Genomic DNA, 17,620 nt, shown 5'->3' on the forward strand with positions numbered 1-17,620 from the left:
TTATCAAGCCACAATTCCCTGTACGTAACTCGCCTCATTCCGTACCTGATGGTTAGAGAACATTTTTGGTGCTGTTGTAACCAAGTAAAATATAAAAGATAGGTCAAGAAGCTGAGAAAAGCAAGTCGACGCTATTTTCCTGTTAAACAACTTTCCTGGTTGCTGCAACAGTTCACAAACTGTTCACCAATTGCCACTAGTTCACCTGTTACAAACATAATAGTTTTAACCAGTATTCTATAAAGTATTCATCAATTCACCACAACTATTTCCACAGTTTGCTACAAACTCTCCATCAGGAAAATACAAAATAGCGAACGTCAGCCCGACACACATCATACGTATTGGAAGCCATCAGTTAAGGGACCTCAACGTATATATTTGGGTCGGATATCTTAGGGAACTGTGACTCACTTCACTCATCTTATTCACCACGACAGAAGAAAGGAACAGATACGTCTGTATTAAAAAAATTTAATTTCGGTCGGTGTTCGTGAAACCCCGTCTCTAGTGACGTTGAATGTGTGACCTCTACTAACATGACCTCAATGGCGCAGTCGTGGGCATTAAGCCTTTTAGGCCTCGTCACCCTGTGTCACCTCTCGTTCCAGGCCAAACAACACCAGTTCCTCAGAGGTAAGTGTTAAACCTTTCTTGTTGAACAAGTCACTATGTTAGTGTGTGTTGTTGTTGCTCTGCTCTTCCAGCCCTTCTGTCTCTGTCTGTCTGTCTGTCTGTCTGTCTTTCTCCTGAACCCAGTGGGCCCTACAGACGAGAAGTAAAAAAGAATTGGGCATAATGGTGGTGTCTGGCGATTCTCTCTGAACAGCAATCATCGCTTTGAGACGAACCTCTGTCGACTGAAGATCGGACACACATCTCGCTCACAGCCACCTGTCAGCAGGTGCTCCTACCCAGTGCCTGCCCTGTGTACCGTGTGGTCTGCTGCTGACTGCACAACACATTGTAAAAAATCTGCCTACGGCTTAGACCATGCCGATATCATTATAATTTTTATAACTGCCGAGTTGTCTTTAGGGACTTCGGGGAACTTTTAGTACGTCTATTGACATTAATAATTTAACTGGATTTTTTAACAGGTGCTGGTTATTTTTATTCGGGAATAAAAGTATTTATTTAGGTTTGTGTTTAATTTATATGGCTAGTTTTTATTGTCTGTTATTTTTACCTTTATTTTTCGTATGAGTGAGTGTTATTTGCACTTTTATTATCAAAAGTGCTGAATGATTTACATGTTCAAAATGCTCTACAAATATATATATATATATAATATATATATATATATATATATATATATATATATATATATATATATATATATATATATATATATATATATATATATATATAAGGGCAATGTGTAGTGTAAATATTATGCAGAAAATTCGGAGTGTGGAAATTAGGAGAAGGTGTGGAGTTAATAAAAGTATTAGTCAGAGGGCAGAAGAGGGGTTGTTGAGGTGGTTTGGTCATTTAGAGAGAATGGATCAAAGTAGAATGACATGGAAAGCATATAAATCTATAGGGGAAGGAAGGAGGGGTAGGGGTCGTCCTCGAAAGGGTTGGAAAGAGGGGGTAAAGGAGGTTTTGTGGGCAAGGGGCTTGGACTTCCAGCAAGCGTGCATGAGCGTGTAAGATAGGAGTGAATAGAGACGAATGATACTTGGGACCTGACGATCTGTTGGAGTGTGAGCAGGGTAATATTTAGTGAAGGGATTCAGGGAAACCGGTTATTTTCATATAGTCGGACTTGAGTCCTGGAAATGGGAAATACAATGCCTGCACTTTAAAGGAGGGGTTTGGGATATTGGCAGTTTGGAGGGATATGTTGTGTATCTTTATACGTATATGCTTCTAAACTGTTGTATTCTGAGCACCTCTGCAAAAGCAGTGATAATGTGTGAGTGTGGTGAAAATGTTGAATGATGATGAAAGTATTTTCTTTTTGGGGATTTGCTTTCTTTTTTGGGTCACCCTGCCTCGGTGGGAGACGGCCGTCTTGTTGAAAAAAAAGAAATATATATATATATATATATATATATATATATATATATATATATATATATATATATATATATATATATATATATATATATATATATATTACATAAGAAGTCATTTCCAGAGCTGTTTATTTAATTTTAAGAAGCCAACGCCTTCCTTGGGATACAACCTGGCGTCTGGGTAATACCAAGTGGATGCCGTACAACTACACCGCTACAACAACAGTACACACTACACTTTAAGAGATTCAGCCCATTGCAAGAGTGCACAGGAGTGTCAACGTTACTTTATCACATGGCAGACTTTAATGCTACTTGGGCATATATTAATGCTAAATGGTCATACATTAATGTTACGTGGCCTAACATATATGCTACTTGGGCATACATTAATGCTACCTGGGCATACATTAATGCTACTTGGGCATACATTAATGTTATTCCTTGTTGAATTGTACGAGGTAAACTCTCCTCTCTTAACCGTGCTTGACAGCTCATGACAACACCTGACCACACTTGACAACACCTGACCACACTTGACAACACCTGACCACACTTGACAACACCTGACCACACTTGACAGCACTTTCCACTCAGTTTGATCATCGTGTGTACCTGCCCGGAGCACTTGTAACCAACATTTTTAGACATAATGCTCAAAATAAATTTCGCAACGCTTTGTATGATTCTTCAAATGTTATTTCATTTATGCTACGACAAGTTAGGTTAGGTTAGGTTAAATTAGGTAGTAGTTAGGTTAGATTAGGTTAAGTTAGACTAGGTTAAGTTAGGTAGTAGTTAGGATAGGTTAAGTTATGTTAGGTGGTAAAGTTAGGTAAGGTTAAGTTATGTTAGGTGGTAAAGTTAGGTAAGGTTAAGTTATGTTAGGTGGTAAAGTTAGGTAAGGTTAAGTTAGCTATTAGTTAAGTTAGGTTAGGTTACGTTTGGTTAGGTAGTAGGTTAATTTAGGTTAGACTAAGTTTAGATAAATAAATTTTCGCTAGGTTAGATTAACTAACGTTACACAAACCTATAAAAATGGTAAAATTTAACAAAAAAAAAAAAAACTATCGGCCACGATGCGTCTGGCAAAGAGGAAGCAGAGAAGAAACGGGAAACGTTATATTCTGCACGAGCATCCATCCCCCTTAATGCGAGGCGCCTGACTAACTTCCCCTTACTGTACGTCAGTGTATTTATTTACCTTGCTTTCTGGGTCCAAATGTCGTACTGCAAAGCAAGCATTGTTTCGCCTGGCGGAGAGCTTTATAAAGTTGTGACTCTATGAAGCTCAACACAGGGAAACACGGTTTGATTAAGCTCTACAAAGAGCAAAACATGGCTTGATGAAGCTCTACACAGAGCGAAGTATAGCTTGACAGAGCTCTACATAAAGAGAAACATGACTCGATGAAGCTTTCCGGAAAGCGAAATACAGCTTAATAAAGCTCTACAGAGGGAAACATGACTGATAAAGCTCTATGCAGAGCGAAACATGGCTAGATAAAACTTCACAGAGAGCAAAATGTGACTTGCTAAATCTCTACGCAGAACGTAACATGATTTAGTCAAACTCTACGCGGAGGGAAGCAGTTTACAAAGCTGTAAACACAGCGAAACGTGACTTTATAAAGCTCTTCACGAAGCGATACATGATAAAGCGATTACATCTGCATCTAGACAGTTGTCACGTCCTCACACCCCTCAACAAAAAAAAAATGCATAATCACCCGCGTAGATCCTATACACTGAGTGACACTCGCATCATCAACATTACTGTTGTAATTCCTGTATAGAATAACAATAGCACAGATTTTACGATATTAGGTGACTGTATTTTTTTCACACACAGGACAAAGTTTACGGATATTGTATATTTTATATATTATTGTTATTAAGTTGTAATATTTAACCTTAACAACTGTCTACATTGCTTTATCTAACACTTTATCAGTTTCAAAACAACCATTGTGAAAAAATAGCGAAATACCAAGCGCGTTCGTGACTTCTCACATTATCAAGAAACTACGATAATGTGAAACATCACAAAAGCGCTTGGAATTTCACTATTTTCTCACAGTGATTGTTTTGTATATTGTGATATCACCTGTTTACTGTGATCTTATTGCATACGTATAATATATATTATATATATATATATATATATATATATATATATATATATATATATATATATATATATATATATATAGAGAGAGAGAGAGAGAGAGAGAGAGAGAGAGAGAGAGAGAGAGAGAGAGGAAATGTCATTTCAATGTGTGGCGTGAATATAATGCAGAGAATTTGTAGTTGGGGAGTTAGGAGGAGGTGCGGGATTGCCAAAACTGTTGTCCAGAGGGCTGAGGAAGGGTTGTTGAGGTGGTTCGGACATGTAGAGAGAATGGAACGAAACAAAATGACTTCGAAAGTGTATAAATCTGTAGTGGAGGGGAGGCGGGGTAGGGGTCGGCCAAGGAAAGGTTGGAGGGAGGGGGTAAAGGAGGTTTTGTGTGCGAGGGGCTTGGACTTCCAGCAAGCATGCGTGAGCGTATTTGATAGGAGTGAATAGAGACAAATGGTTTTTTAATACTTGTGCTGTTGGAGTGTGAGCAAAGTAACATTTGTGAAGGGATTCAGGGAAACCGGCAGGCCGGACTTGAGTCCTGGAGATGGGAAGTACAGTGTCTGCACTCTGAAGGAGGGGGGTTAATGTTGCAGTTTTATAAATTGTAGTGTAAAGCACCCTTCTGGCAAGACAGTGATGGAGTGAATGATGATGAAAGATTTTCTTTTTCGAGCCACCCTGCCTTGGTGGGAATCGGCCGATGTGTTCATAAATAATTATATATATATATATATATATATATATATATATATATATATATATATATATATATATATATATATATATATATATATATATATATATATATATATACGGGGGTCTACCTCTGGTGTAAATTGTGGGACCAGAGCCTCGAGGTGGATAAAAAGGCTTCAAGGAAAAATATTTGGATTTCTTCCTGAAGCCGTCTGAATATTCCACTTCCCCTATCACCCCATCTTTTCATTCTTTTTTACCAGTAGGTATATTTTATTACATAATATGTTGTCTACCGCCAATAATACTGGTGTGACATAGCAACATCATTGCATCTTGGTACAGGGGAAGCCTTTTACAACTCTGCTGAACCTCTGTTCAGCTTGACCTGCTTCCACTCGTGGGCCACGCTCGCTGCTGACGTCACTTTCAACTGCTTCATCTCTCTACTCTAGTAAGTAAATTCTAGCCGCATGCTTTATGCTTGAGGGACTGACCACCTCCCACCGAGGGTGATGGAGCGAAACAGAATAACTTCAAGAGTGTATCAGTCTGTAGTGGAAGGAAGGCGGGGTAGGGGTCGGCCTAGGAAGGGTTGGAGGGAGGGGGTAAAGGAGGTTTTGTGTGCGAGGGGCTTGGACTTCCAGCAGGCATGCGTGAGCGTGTTTGATAGGAGTGAATGGAGACAAATGGTTTTTAATACTTTACGTGCTGTTGGAGTGTGAGCAAAGTAACATTTATGAAGGGATTCAGGGAAACCGGCAGGCCGGACTTGAGTCCTGGAGATGGGAAGTACAGTGCCTGCACTCTGAAGGAGGGGTGTTAATGTTGCAGTTTAAAAACTGTAGTGTAAAGCACCCTTCTGGCAAGACAGTGATGGAGTGAATGATGGTGAAAGTTTTTCTTTTTCGGGCCACCCTGCCTTGGTGGGAATCGGCCAGTGTGATAATAAAAAAAAAATACTACTACTACTGCTTCCAGAATGCTACTGCTTTCTATATTTAACTGAAGAAGTCTGCTGGGCAGGTGAAACTTTTTTACAATAGAGATGCCCAAGTGTTGCAAATGTGTGTTATTCATAAACATGCAGACAGTATTCGGTCAACTACCACTTTGCTGCTGTTACTCTCATACACAGTGTGGATACGAGACAGCAAGGTGGAGAGCCACTGCAGTACGAAGGGTCCGCCAGTTAAGATGTGCTCTGGTGGCAGAGATAAGAACTTCTAGGAGAAAATCACCCTAGTGATGTACACTTACTGTTAAAAGGCGAGCTCTCTCGGCACACTGTAATATAGCAACAGAAGCCTTTTCCCTGATTAGCCTGTCCCAGCTGGACTGTTTGTGAGTCATAGTTGGATTTTTTTTTCATCAGCTCGCTAAATCCATTGAAAAATACAAGAAAAAAAAAGTCATCTAAGAGGCTGTAGATATACTCAGTTTGCCTAATTTGACTGGAAGTGTGGCTTGCTCCCACTATGAATAATTCAGGGAAAAGTTTAGAACTCTTCCTAGCACGGATTTTTGAAGGAAGTCTTACTCTCCCAGTTTGAGACTGGTAAAAAATGGAGAACTTCGTAAAAAGTAAGAAAGTTTTTGGAGGAATAGTTACCTGGTAAGAAGATATGTACAAGGCATCGTGGTTATTAGTGACGTTAATCGCGGTTTATAACCGTTTGAGGATAGATTTTTTTTTCCTCAATCTTACAAGTAGCAGAAGTTCCAGGTAAGGCATCAAGGAGAGCAGCAGTGGAATCAGTGGCACATAACTCCTGGCAGACCAGCTGGGACTTGTTTAGTGGTGTGTTTGTTTGAAGACATTAATTTCGAGAAGTTTAGGGATAGAACTATATTCGTAGGTAAATGGACACATGCAATTAATGTGACATTTTGCTGTGGCAACGTTTCGCTCTCTAGGAGCTCTGTCAAGCCGTTTGTAACGGCTTGACAAAGCGAAACGGCTTGACAAAACTGCTTGACAAGCCGTTTGTAACGGCTTGACAAAGCTCCTGAGAGCAAAACCTTGCCACATTAAAATGTCACATTAGTTACATGTGTCTATTTACCTAACATTTTGTCGGTAATTCTATCATTATTCCCTCCTTGCTCTTTGACAATTCTAATGTGTTCTACAAGGGATTCTGTGGTGCCTGCTAGTACGTCTTCTGCCAAGAAGCAGATACTGAGTTCGCTGGTCAGGTCCTCAATGATCTTTTTTCATGGCCAAGAAAAAAAGGAGAGGAATAAGGTCTTCCTGTTAGATACCTTCACACTCACCAGAGAGAAGTTTCGAGTCACTTTTGTAGTATGAGTGCATGAATGAAGTTTAGGGAAATGGCTATGAACGACTCTGAGATCAACGTCCCTTTTGAGTGAATTAAAGACATTTGCAAAAACCAGCTTGATCATAGATGTCTGGTATGTGAAGTTCGTGTGCTATGTACGTGCAGTATGGATTGTTGCTTCACAGCCTTGGGGAATCCCGAACTCCTGCTCAATTGGTCTCGGTATGATGGTCGCATCACGGCTCACTGCTCTCACTGCTGCCTTCCCAGCAAGGTGGCGTACAGAGTTTCCAACAACGAAATACCTCATTCCTACATTTTTTTTAATGAGGGATGTACCTAACAGTTTCAGGAACACCACCAGCGAGATACTGGCAAACTTAGTGAACTCGAAGAGACGCTCTGCAACATCTCCATCTGCCGGGTTGAACATCTGCTTGATGTGCTGTAGCGCTCTGCAACATCTTCATCTGCTGGGTTAAGCATTTGCTTGATATGTTGCGTCTTTAATCCCGTGAAACTACCCGCAGAACCAGGTGAAAGGCCTTAGCAACCTCGTAAATTTCTGGTTCTTGGACTGTCACTGGTTCTGTTCTGGTGGCGTAGTCATGAAGGTCATTATCGTTATTAGGTGCTCTGGGTGGGTGTTGCCTTGTAAAGCTTCTGCTGTGGTGGAATCTCGGAAGGAGATTTGTTTCATTGCTAGTGATAAATCTGATTGCTTCTGCAGTTTCCCCATCTCTTTATACTTGCTGATCTGTGCTTTCAATTTTGGAGATGCTGGTGGAGTTTTGGTTTTCACCTCTCGGACGGTTTTTTTTTTCACGCTGTAAGAACGACTTTTACTAGCAACGAGGCACAGACCCTGAAGGGTGTGCAAGAAATATACGTGTGAAAGTATCTGAATTAATTGCATTATCCTTACTACTACATTTTTTTAAGCTGATTTGATATATATCACCTGTTTTATGTTCCTGATAAACATCCTCGAGTGCCTTGTGGCTACGTATAGTATTTAGGGTCGCAGAATCAAAAATGAAATCTGACTGCAGTTTTAAACAGTTTGATTTCACGTTAGATATGACTATTACAAAATATTATTATATATTTATCTGTGCACTGCATGTGTACTATGCTCAAAAAAATATCAGTATGTGTGTGTCAATACCACAACAACCTCAGCCACCACTGTGATGCGATAGAGTCCATTCCTTTTTCTAGAATTTGTTGCTTGTGTGCGCCCGAAACCACGAGAGGTCCACCACACACAAAACGCAACGTTAGAACATTATTTCCTACCAGAAATTGCACGTCGTGAACAGGGAATTAATCAGAGCCGCATATACACACACGGTTCACTGAAACTTCCTAAAAAATAAGCCGTTCGTGAGTATGCTAGATACAGCCTCGCCCTAGGCATCTAACAAGAAGTTTACCTCAGTATATGTGGAAGATGGGATACTTACCACTGAATACCTCAATAAGTGAATCTAAATGTTTCGAAGCTACTTCAGAGGTACGCTAAAATAGAAGCAGTGTAATTTTAATTACTTCGGTGGTTAGCTGGGCATATTCAGGCTGTCAGTAAAAACTATTACGGTAGTTATTTTCTCTTCGGCTGTGGACTGCCTCCCGCCGACGAGCCTCTCCTCCAGCCTGGCTACAATTGACACGTTCTAATCGGTTTGCAGATTGGAACTGAGTTAGAGTTTACTCTCCTCGTTTAAGAACGTGTAGTATTACTGGAGAATTTGGCCTAGCTTATTTCAATGATAGTATTATTTTTATTTGTGTCGTAGTCTTATAATGAGCAGGTTTAATGATCTCCCCTGGCCAGTCATTGTTTGCCTGTTTATATGTATCTCCAGGAAGTATCTCCACGATCCGTACCTACATCAGGTACATAAGACCTCTCACTGCATACACGGTCAGAGTTTACTTAAATTCTAACCTTAAAGATTAAAGTATTTTTGGCAGTTGGTGAAAAGGTAACATGCAGCATTACTCTCGTGTAGTCGACAGGCTTGAAGCCCCATTAACCAACCAACCATTTTTAGAATTAATGCGGCCACTAGGTCTTGCCTGAATGCACCGATGCCGAATGAGTTGTGGACGTTCATTTGCTCGGTGTACCTTCAACATATCCACTATCTGTGTAACAACCTCTTACTTTCGAGATACTCCTGTAGATCTTCAGTCGTATATCGTACAAAATTCTTGAGCAGGATCGGTAGTACCAGCTTGTCGACATAGTGGCCAACCTCTGCATGATCTGCCACTTTTCAAAGGCTAAAAAACTGTTGTTGGTACAGCATTTAGAGGCCTATGCTTCTAGGACGGCAGTCCTGGACACATATGCCTACTTTTTTTTCTCTCTCTCTCTCTCTCTCTCGCTCGCTCCCACTTCTCTCAAGCAAAACTTTTCTTGTCCAGCAAGAGCAGCCCTGTGTGTGTGTGTACTCACCTAGTTGTACTCATCTAGTTGAGGTTGCAGGGGTCGAGTCCAAGCTCCTAGCCCCGCCTCTTCACTGGTCGCTACTAGATCACTCTCCCTGAACAGTGAGCTTTATCATACCTCTGCTTAAAGCTATGTATAGATTCTGCCTCCACTACATCGCTTCCCAAACTATTCCACTTTCTGACTACTCTGTGGCTGAAGAAATACTTCCTAACATCCCTGTGATTCATCTGTGTCTCTTCAACTTCCAACTGTGTCCCCTTGTTGCTGTGTCCAATCTCTGGAACATCCTGTCTTTGTCCACCTTGTCAATTCCTCTCAGTATTTTGTATGTCGTTATCATGTCATGTCGTTATCATCGTTATAGTGTGTGTGTGTGTGTGTGTGTGTGTGTGTGTGTGTGTGTGTGTGTGTGTGTGTGTGTGTGTGTGTGTGTGTGTGTGTGTGTGTGTGTGTGTGTGTGCATATTAAGGGATGCAACCCAGCAATGAATCCACACATGAGCGACCAAGAACGACGATTATATATTGATAATATACTCTCGGTAATTTATCTGGGGTTGTAGTTAGGGCACCACCTTCAAGGACTGCTGGAGTGTAGTCCAGCACTGCACTAGCACCTTAGCAAGCGTAGTCTACTGCTGGAGTGTAGTCCAGCACTGCTGGAGTGTAGTCCAGCACTGCTGGAGTGTAGTCTAGCACTGCTGGAGTGTAGTCTAGCACTGCTGGAGCGTAGTCTAGCACTGCTGGAGTGTAGTCCAGCACTGCTGGAGTGTAGTCCAGCACTGCTGGAGTGTAGTCCAGCACTGCTGGAGTGTAGTCCAGCACTGCTAGTGTAGTCCAGCACGGCTGGTGTGTAGTCCAGCACTGCTGGTGTGTAGTCCAGCACTGCTGGTGTGTAGTCCAGCACTGCTGGAGTGAAGTCCAGCACTGCTGGTGTGTAGTCCAGCACTGCTGGAGTGTAGTCCAGCACTGCTGGTGTGTAGTCCAGCACTGCTGGTGTGTAATCCAGCACTGCTGGTGTGTAGTACAGCACTGATGGTGTGTAGTCCAGCACTGCTAGAGTGTAGTCCAGCACTGCTGGTGTGTAGTCCAGCACTGCTGGTGTGTAGTCCAGCACCGCTAGAGTGTAGTCCAGCACTGCTGGTGTGTAGTCCAGCACTGCTGGTGTGTAGTCCAGCACTGCTGGTGTGTAGTCCAGCACTGCTGGTGTGTAGTCCAGCACTGCTGGAGTGAAGTCCAGCACTGCTGGTGTGTAGTCCAGCACTGCTGGAGTGTAGTCCAGCACTGCTGGTGTGTAGTCCAGCACTGCTGGTGTGTAATCCAGCACTGCTGGTGTGTAGTACAGCACTGCTGGTGTGTAGTCCAGCACTGCTAGAGTGTAGTCCAGCACTGCTGGTGTGTAGTCCAGCACTGCTGGTGTGTAGTCCAGCACCGCTAGAGTGTAGTCCAGCACTGCTGGTGTGTAGTCCAGCACTGCTGGTGTGTAGTCCAGCACTGCTGGTGTATAGTCCAGCACTGCTGGTGTGTAGTCCAGCACTGCTAGAGTGTAGTCCAGCACTGCTGGAGTGTAGTCCAGCACTGCTAGAGTGTAGTCCAGCACTGCTAGAGTGTAGTCCAGCACTGCTGGTGTGTAGTCCAGCACTGTTGGTGTGTAGTCCTGCACTGCTAGAGTGTAGTCCAGCACTGCTGGTGTGTAGTCCAGCACTGCTGGTGTGTAGTCCAGCACTGCTGGTGTGTAGTCCAGCACTACTGGTGTGTAGTCCAGCACTGCTGGTGTGTAGTCCAGCACTGATGATGTGTAGTCCAGCACTGCTGGTGTGTAGTCCAGCAATGTTGGTGTGTAGTCCAGCACTGCTAAAGTGTAGTCCAGCACTGCTAGAGCGCAGTCCAGCACTGCTAGTGTGTAGTTCAGCACTTCTAGAGTGTAGTCCAGCACTGCTAGATTGTAGTCCAGCACTGCTAGAGTGTAGTCCAGCACTGCTAGAGTGTAGTCCAGCACTGCTAGAGTGTAGTCCAGCACTGCTAGAGTGTAGTCCAGCACTGCTAGAGTGTAGTCCAGCACTGCTAGAGTGCAGTCCAGCACTGCTAGAGTGTAGTATAGCACTGCTAGAGTGTAGTCCAGCACTGCTAGAGTGTAGTCCAGCACTGCTAGAATGCAGTCAAGCACTGCTAGAGTGCAGTCCAGCACTGCTAGAGTGTAGTCCAGCACTGCTAGAGTGTAGTCCAGCACTGCTAGGGTGTAGTCCAGCACTGCTAGAGTGTAATCCAGCACTGCTAGAGTGCAGTCCAGCACTGCTAGAGTGTAGTCCAGCACTGCTAGAGTGTAGTCCAGCACTGCTAGAGTGTAGTCCAGCACTGCTAGAGTGCAGTCCAGCACTGCTAGAGTGTAGTCCAGCACTGCTAGAGTGTAGTCCAGCACTGCTAGAGTGTAGTCCAGCACTGCTAGAGTGTAGTCCAGCACTGCTAGAGTGTTGTCCAGCACTGCTAGAGTGTAGTCCAGCACTGCTAGAGTGTAGTCCAGCACTGCTAGAGTGTAGTCCAGCACTGCTAGAGTGTAGTCCAGCACTGCTAGAGTGTAGTCCAGCACTGCTAGAGTGCAGTCCACTAAACAGGCACAAACTAACTTCCACTAATTATATGGCAATGCTTAATCCTTTCTGAAAAAAATCTGCATAAAATTTCAAAATGTCTTATACCTAAGGACTGTGATGTGTATTCATAAGTAAGAAGGGTTTGATTGGAGTTAGATCTCCCTAGCATGGGCTAGTAGGCCTACGCTTTCTTTAAGCCACAGTCAGTAATAATAATAATCATTTTTATTTCTACATGTACGTGATACAACTTATACAGACCTTAACTGAAATCAATGACATACTGTATGGAAAACCCCTGGTTATGCAGAGCATTCTCGGCTACATAGGTTAATTTTGTCCCCAGGATACGACCCACACCAGGTACTTACTTGTTGCTAGATGAACAAGGACAGCGGGTGTTATAAGGAAACACGTCCAATAATGCCACCCTTACCTGGGATTCAACCACGGGCCTAGATGTGCAAGCTGAGTGCACTACCAGCCGAGGTACGGGACATTGTGTTGGGTGGCAAAATTGCCTGCCAATATGGCTAAAAAAAGGGGCACTATGTGCAAAGCGAACCTTTCCTTGCATTCAACTTAGAGCCAAAAGTCATTAGCAAAGATTTGCCATCGCTAACAATCTCTCGTTACCATAAGAGATAAAAGTGAATGTTACACTTGACGATATTACTCTCATCATCACCCATACTGATGACATTCTTCTAGCACGTATTGATTAGACATTTCCTTCATCTCCTTTCAAGTGTTCTCTAATTGCAGCGCTTAGGAAAGATTTGGCGATTCTCATTAAGAAAAAAAAAAAGAGGAAATAAAATATCTGGATTGCACTTGACTTTGGCGAATTTGCTCTTACGTGGCTGTGAGAAACGTTTCTGATGATAGTTGCTGCTTATTACGAAAGAAAGGGAAATACTGGAGCTTAATTAACTTTCGTCAGGACCAAAAAAAAAAAAATAAGTATTATCGACTCTTCCTCAGTTTGCTTCATTCAGAACTTTTGTTGTCTATCACTGGCTTGAAGGGTCACAAGGGTCACAGTGACCCTCACCTGCGAGGTTAATCTCACTGTAGGCTTAAACTCCTGACTCCTGCCATTATATATATATATATATATATATATATATATATATATATATATATATATATATATATATATATATATATATATATATATATATATATATATATATATATATATATTATTTTTTATTATCACACTGGCCGATTCCCACCAAGGCAGGGTGGCCCGAAAAAGAAAAACTTTCACCATCATTCACTCCATCACTGTCTTGCCAGAAGGGTGCTTTACACTACAGTTTTTAAACTGCAACATTAACACCCCTCCTTCAGAGTGCAGGCACTGTACTTCCCATCTCCAGGACTCAAGTCCGGCCTGCCGGTTTCCCTGAACCCCTTCATAAATGTTACTTTGCTCACACTCCAACAGCACGTCAAGTATTAAAAACCATTTGTCTCCATTCACTCCTATCAAACACGCTCATGCATACCTGCTGGAAGTCCAAGCCCCTAGCACACAAAACCTCCTTTACCCCCTCTCTCCAACCTTTCCTAGGCCGACCCCTACCCCGCCTTCCTTCCACTACAGACTGATACACTCTTGAAGTCATTCTGTTTCGCTCCATTCTCTCTACATGTCCGAACCACCTCAACAACCCTTCCTCAGCCCTCTGGACAACAGTTTTGGTAATCCCGCACCTCCTCCTAACTTCCAAACTACGAATTTTCTGCATTATATTCACACCACACATTGCCCTCAGACATGACATCTCCACTACCTCCAGCCTTCTCCTCGCTGCAACATTCATCACCCATGCTTCACACCCATATAAGAGCGTTGGTAAAACTATACTCTCATACATTCCCCTCTTTGCCTCCAAGGACAAAGTTCTTTGTCTCCACAGACTCCTAAGTGCACCACTCACTCTTTTTCCCTCATCAATTCTATGATTCACCTCATCTTTCATAGACCCATCCGCTGACACGTCCACTCCCAAATATCTGAATACATTCACCTCCTCCATACTCTCTCCCTCCAATCTGATATTCAATCTTTCATCACCTAATCTTTTTATCCTCATAACCTTACTCTTTCCTGTATTCACCTTTAATTTTCTTCTTTTGCACACCCTACCAAATTCATCCACCAATCTCTGCAACTTCTCTTCAGAATCTCCCAAGAGCACAGTGTCATCAGCAAAGAGCAGCTGTGACAACTCCCACTTTGTGTGTGATTCTTTATCTTTTAACTCCACGCCTCTTGTCAAGACCCCAGCATTTACTTCTCTTACAACCCCATCTATAAATATATTAAACAACCACGGTGACATCACACATCCTTGTCTAAGGCCTACTTTTACTGGGAAATAATTTCCCTCTTTCCTACATACTCTAACTTGAGCCTCACTATCCTCGTAAAAACTCTTCACTGCTTTCAGTAACCTACCTCCTACACCATACACTTGCAACATCTGCCACATTGCCCCCCTATCCACCCTGTCATACGCCTTTTCCAAATCCATAAATGCCACAAAGACCTCTTTAGCCTTATCTAAATACTGTTTACTTATATGTTTCACTGTAAACACCTGGTCCACACACCCCCTACCTTTCCTAAAGCCTCCTTGTTCATCTGCTATCCTATTCTCCGTCTTACTCTTAATTCTTTCAATAATAACTCTACCATACACTTTACCAGGTATACTCAGCAGACTTATCCCCCTATAATTTTTGCACTCTCTTTTATCCCCTTTGCCTTTATACAAAGGAACTACGCATGCTCTCTGCCAATCCCTAGGTACCTTACCCTCTTCCATACATTTATTAAATAATTGCACCAACCACTCCAAAACTATATCCCCACCTGCTTTTAACATTTCTATCTTTATCCCATCAATCCCGGCTGCCTTACCCCCTTTCATTTTACCTACTGCCTCACGAACTTCCCCCACACTCACAACTGGCTCTTCCTCACTCCTACAAGATGTTATTCCTCCTTGCCCTATACACGAAATCACAGCTTCCCTATCTTCATCAACATTTAACAATTCCTCAAAATATTCCCTCCATCTTCCCAATACATCTAACTCTCCATTTAATAACTCTCCTCTCCTATTTTTAACTGACAAATCCATTTGTTCTCTAGGCTTTCTTAACTTGTTAATCTCACTCCAAAACTTTTTCTTATTTTCAACAAAATTTGTTGATAACATCTCACCCACTCTCTCATTTGCTCTCTTTTTACATTGCTTCACCACTCTCTTAACCTCTCTCTTTTTCTCCATATACTCTTCCCTCCTTGCATCACTTCTACTTTGTAAAAACTTCTCATATGCTAACTTTTTCTCCCTTACTACTCTCTTTACATCATCATTCCACCAATCGCTCCTCTTCCCTCCCGCACCCACTTTCCTGTAACCACAAACTTCTGCTGAACACTCTAACACTACATTTTTAAACCTACCCCATACCTCTTCGACCCCATTGCCTATGCTCTCATTAGCCCATCTATCCTCCAATAGCTGTTTATATCTTACCCTAACTGCCTCCTCTTTTAGTTTATAAACCTTCACCTCTCTCTTCCCTGATGCTTCTATTCTCCTTGTATCCCATCTACCTTTTACTCTCAGTGTAGCTACAACTAGAAAGTGATCTGATATATCTGTGGCCCCTCTATAAACATGTACATCCTGAAGTCTACTCAACAGTCTTTTATCTACCAATACATAATCCAACAAACTACTGTCATTTCGCCCTACATCATATCTTGTATACTTATTTATCCTCTTTTTCTTAAAATATGTATTACCTATAACTAAACCCCTTTCTATACAAAGTTCAATCAAAGGGCTCCCATTATCATTTACACCTGGCACCCCAAACTTACCTACCACACCCTCTCTAAAAGTTTCTCATACTTTAGCATTCAGGTCCCCTACCACAATTACTCTCTCACTTGGTTCAAAGGCTCCTATACATTCACTTAACATCTCCCAAAATCTCTCTCTCTCCTCTGCATTCCTCTCTTCTCCAGGTGCATACACGCTTATTATGACCCACTTCTCGCATCCAACCTTTACTTTAATCCACATAATTCTTGAATTTACACATTCATATTCTCTTTTCTCCTTCCATAACTGATCATTTAACATTACTGCTACCCCTTCCTTTGCTCTAACTCTCTCAGATACTCCAGATTTAATCCCATTTATTTCCCCCCACTGAAACTCTCCTACCCCCTTCAGCTTTGTTTCGCTTAGGGCCAGGACATCCAACTTCTTTTCATTCATAACATCAGCAATCATCTGTTTCTTGTCATCCGCACTACATCCACGCACATTTAAGCATCCCAGTTTTATAAAGTTTTTCTTCTTCTCTTTTTTAGTAAGTGTCTACAGGAGAAGGGGTTACTAGCCCATTGCTCCCGGCATTTTAGTCGCCTCATACGACACGCATGGCTTACGGAGGAAAGATTCTTTTCCACTTCCCCATGGACAATAGAAGAAATAAAGAAGAACAAGAGCTATTTAGAAAAAGGAGAAAAACCTAGATGTATGTATATATATATGCATGTGCGTGTCTGTGAAGTGTGACCAAAGTGTAAGTAGGAGTAGCAAGATATCCCTGTTATCTAGCGTGTTTATGAGACAGAAAAAGACACCAGCAATCCTACCATCATGCAAAACAGTTACAGGTTTCTGTTTCACAGTCATCTGGCAGGACGGTAGTACTTCCCTGGGTGGTTGCTGTCTACCAACCTACTATATATATTTTTTTTTTTTTTTTTTTATTATTATCACACTGGCCGATTCCCACCAAGGCAGGGTGGCCCGAAAAAGAAAAACTTTCACCATCATTCACTCCATCACTGTCTTGCCAGAAGGGTGCTTTACACTACAGTTTTTAAACTGCAACATTAACACCCCTCCTTCAGAGTGCAGGCACTGTACTTCCCATCTCCAGGACTCAAGTCCGGCCTGCTAGTTTCCCTGAACCCCTTCATAAATGTTACTTTGCTCACACTCCAACAGCACGTCAAGTATTAAAAACCATTCGTCTCCATTCACTCCTATCAAACACGCTCACGCACGCCTGCTGGAAGTCCAAGCCCCTCGCACACAAAACCTCCTTTACCCCCTCCCTCCATCCTTTCCTAGGCCGACCCCTACCCCGCCTTCCTTCCACTACAGACTGATACACTCTTGAAGTCTTCCACAACCACCATATTCAATTTCAACTGAATTGCCGTTCGCTGATCTCTGCCAAAATATAATACAATATGTAAACTTAATATTTATTAAAAATACTCGCGAAGAGCAGCTGGGATAGGCTGACTGGTTAATTGGGAAGCAACGGTTAAAACCAATCCACAATACTAGGAATATTTAGGCTACAGGTAAACTTTTCCTTAACAAA

General features: G+C 42.2%; 1 protein-coding gene across 3 annotated transcripts in view; it reads left to right on the forward strand.

Moving 5' to 3' along the window:
- The first annotated feature begins 242 nt into the window (after positions 1-242).
- The window catches only part of LOC128700583 (protogenin-like), a 792,820-nt gene continuing 775,442 nt past the window's right edge, over positions 243-17,620 (forward strand). For all 3 annotated transcript variants that reach the window (XM_070098862.1, XM_070098863.1, XM_070098864.1), the window contains exon 1: positions 243-636. In XM_070098862.1, coding sequence (XP_069954963.1) covers positions 540-636 — 97 coding nt within the window. In that variant the 5' untranslated portion in view covers positions 243-539. The remainder of the gene's footprint in view (positions 637-17,620) is intronic.

The sequence above is a fragment of the Cherax quadricarinatus genome, chromosome 65 (genome assembly GCF_038502225.1).
Source record: "Cherax quadricarinatus isolate ZL_2023a chromosome 65, ASM3850222v1, whole genome shotgun sequence".
Lineage (NCBI taxonomy): Eukaryota > Metazoa > Arthropoda > Malacostraca > Decapoda > Parastacidae > Cherax > Cherax quadricarinatus.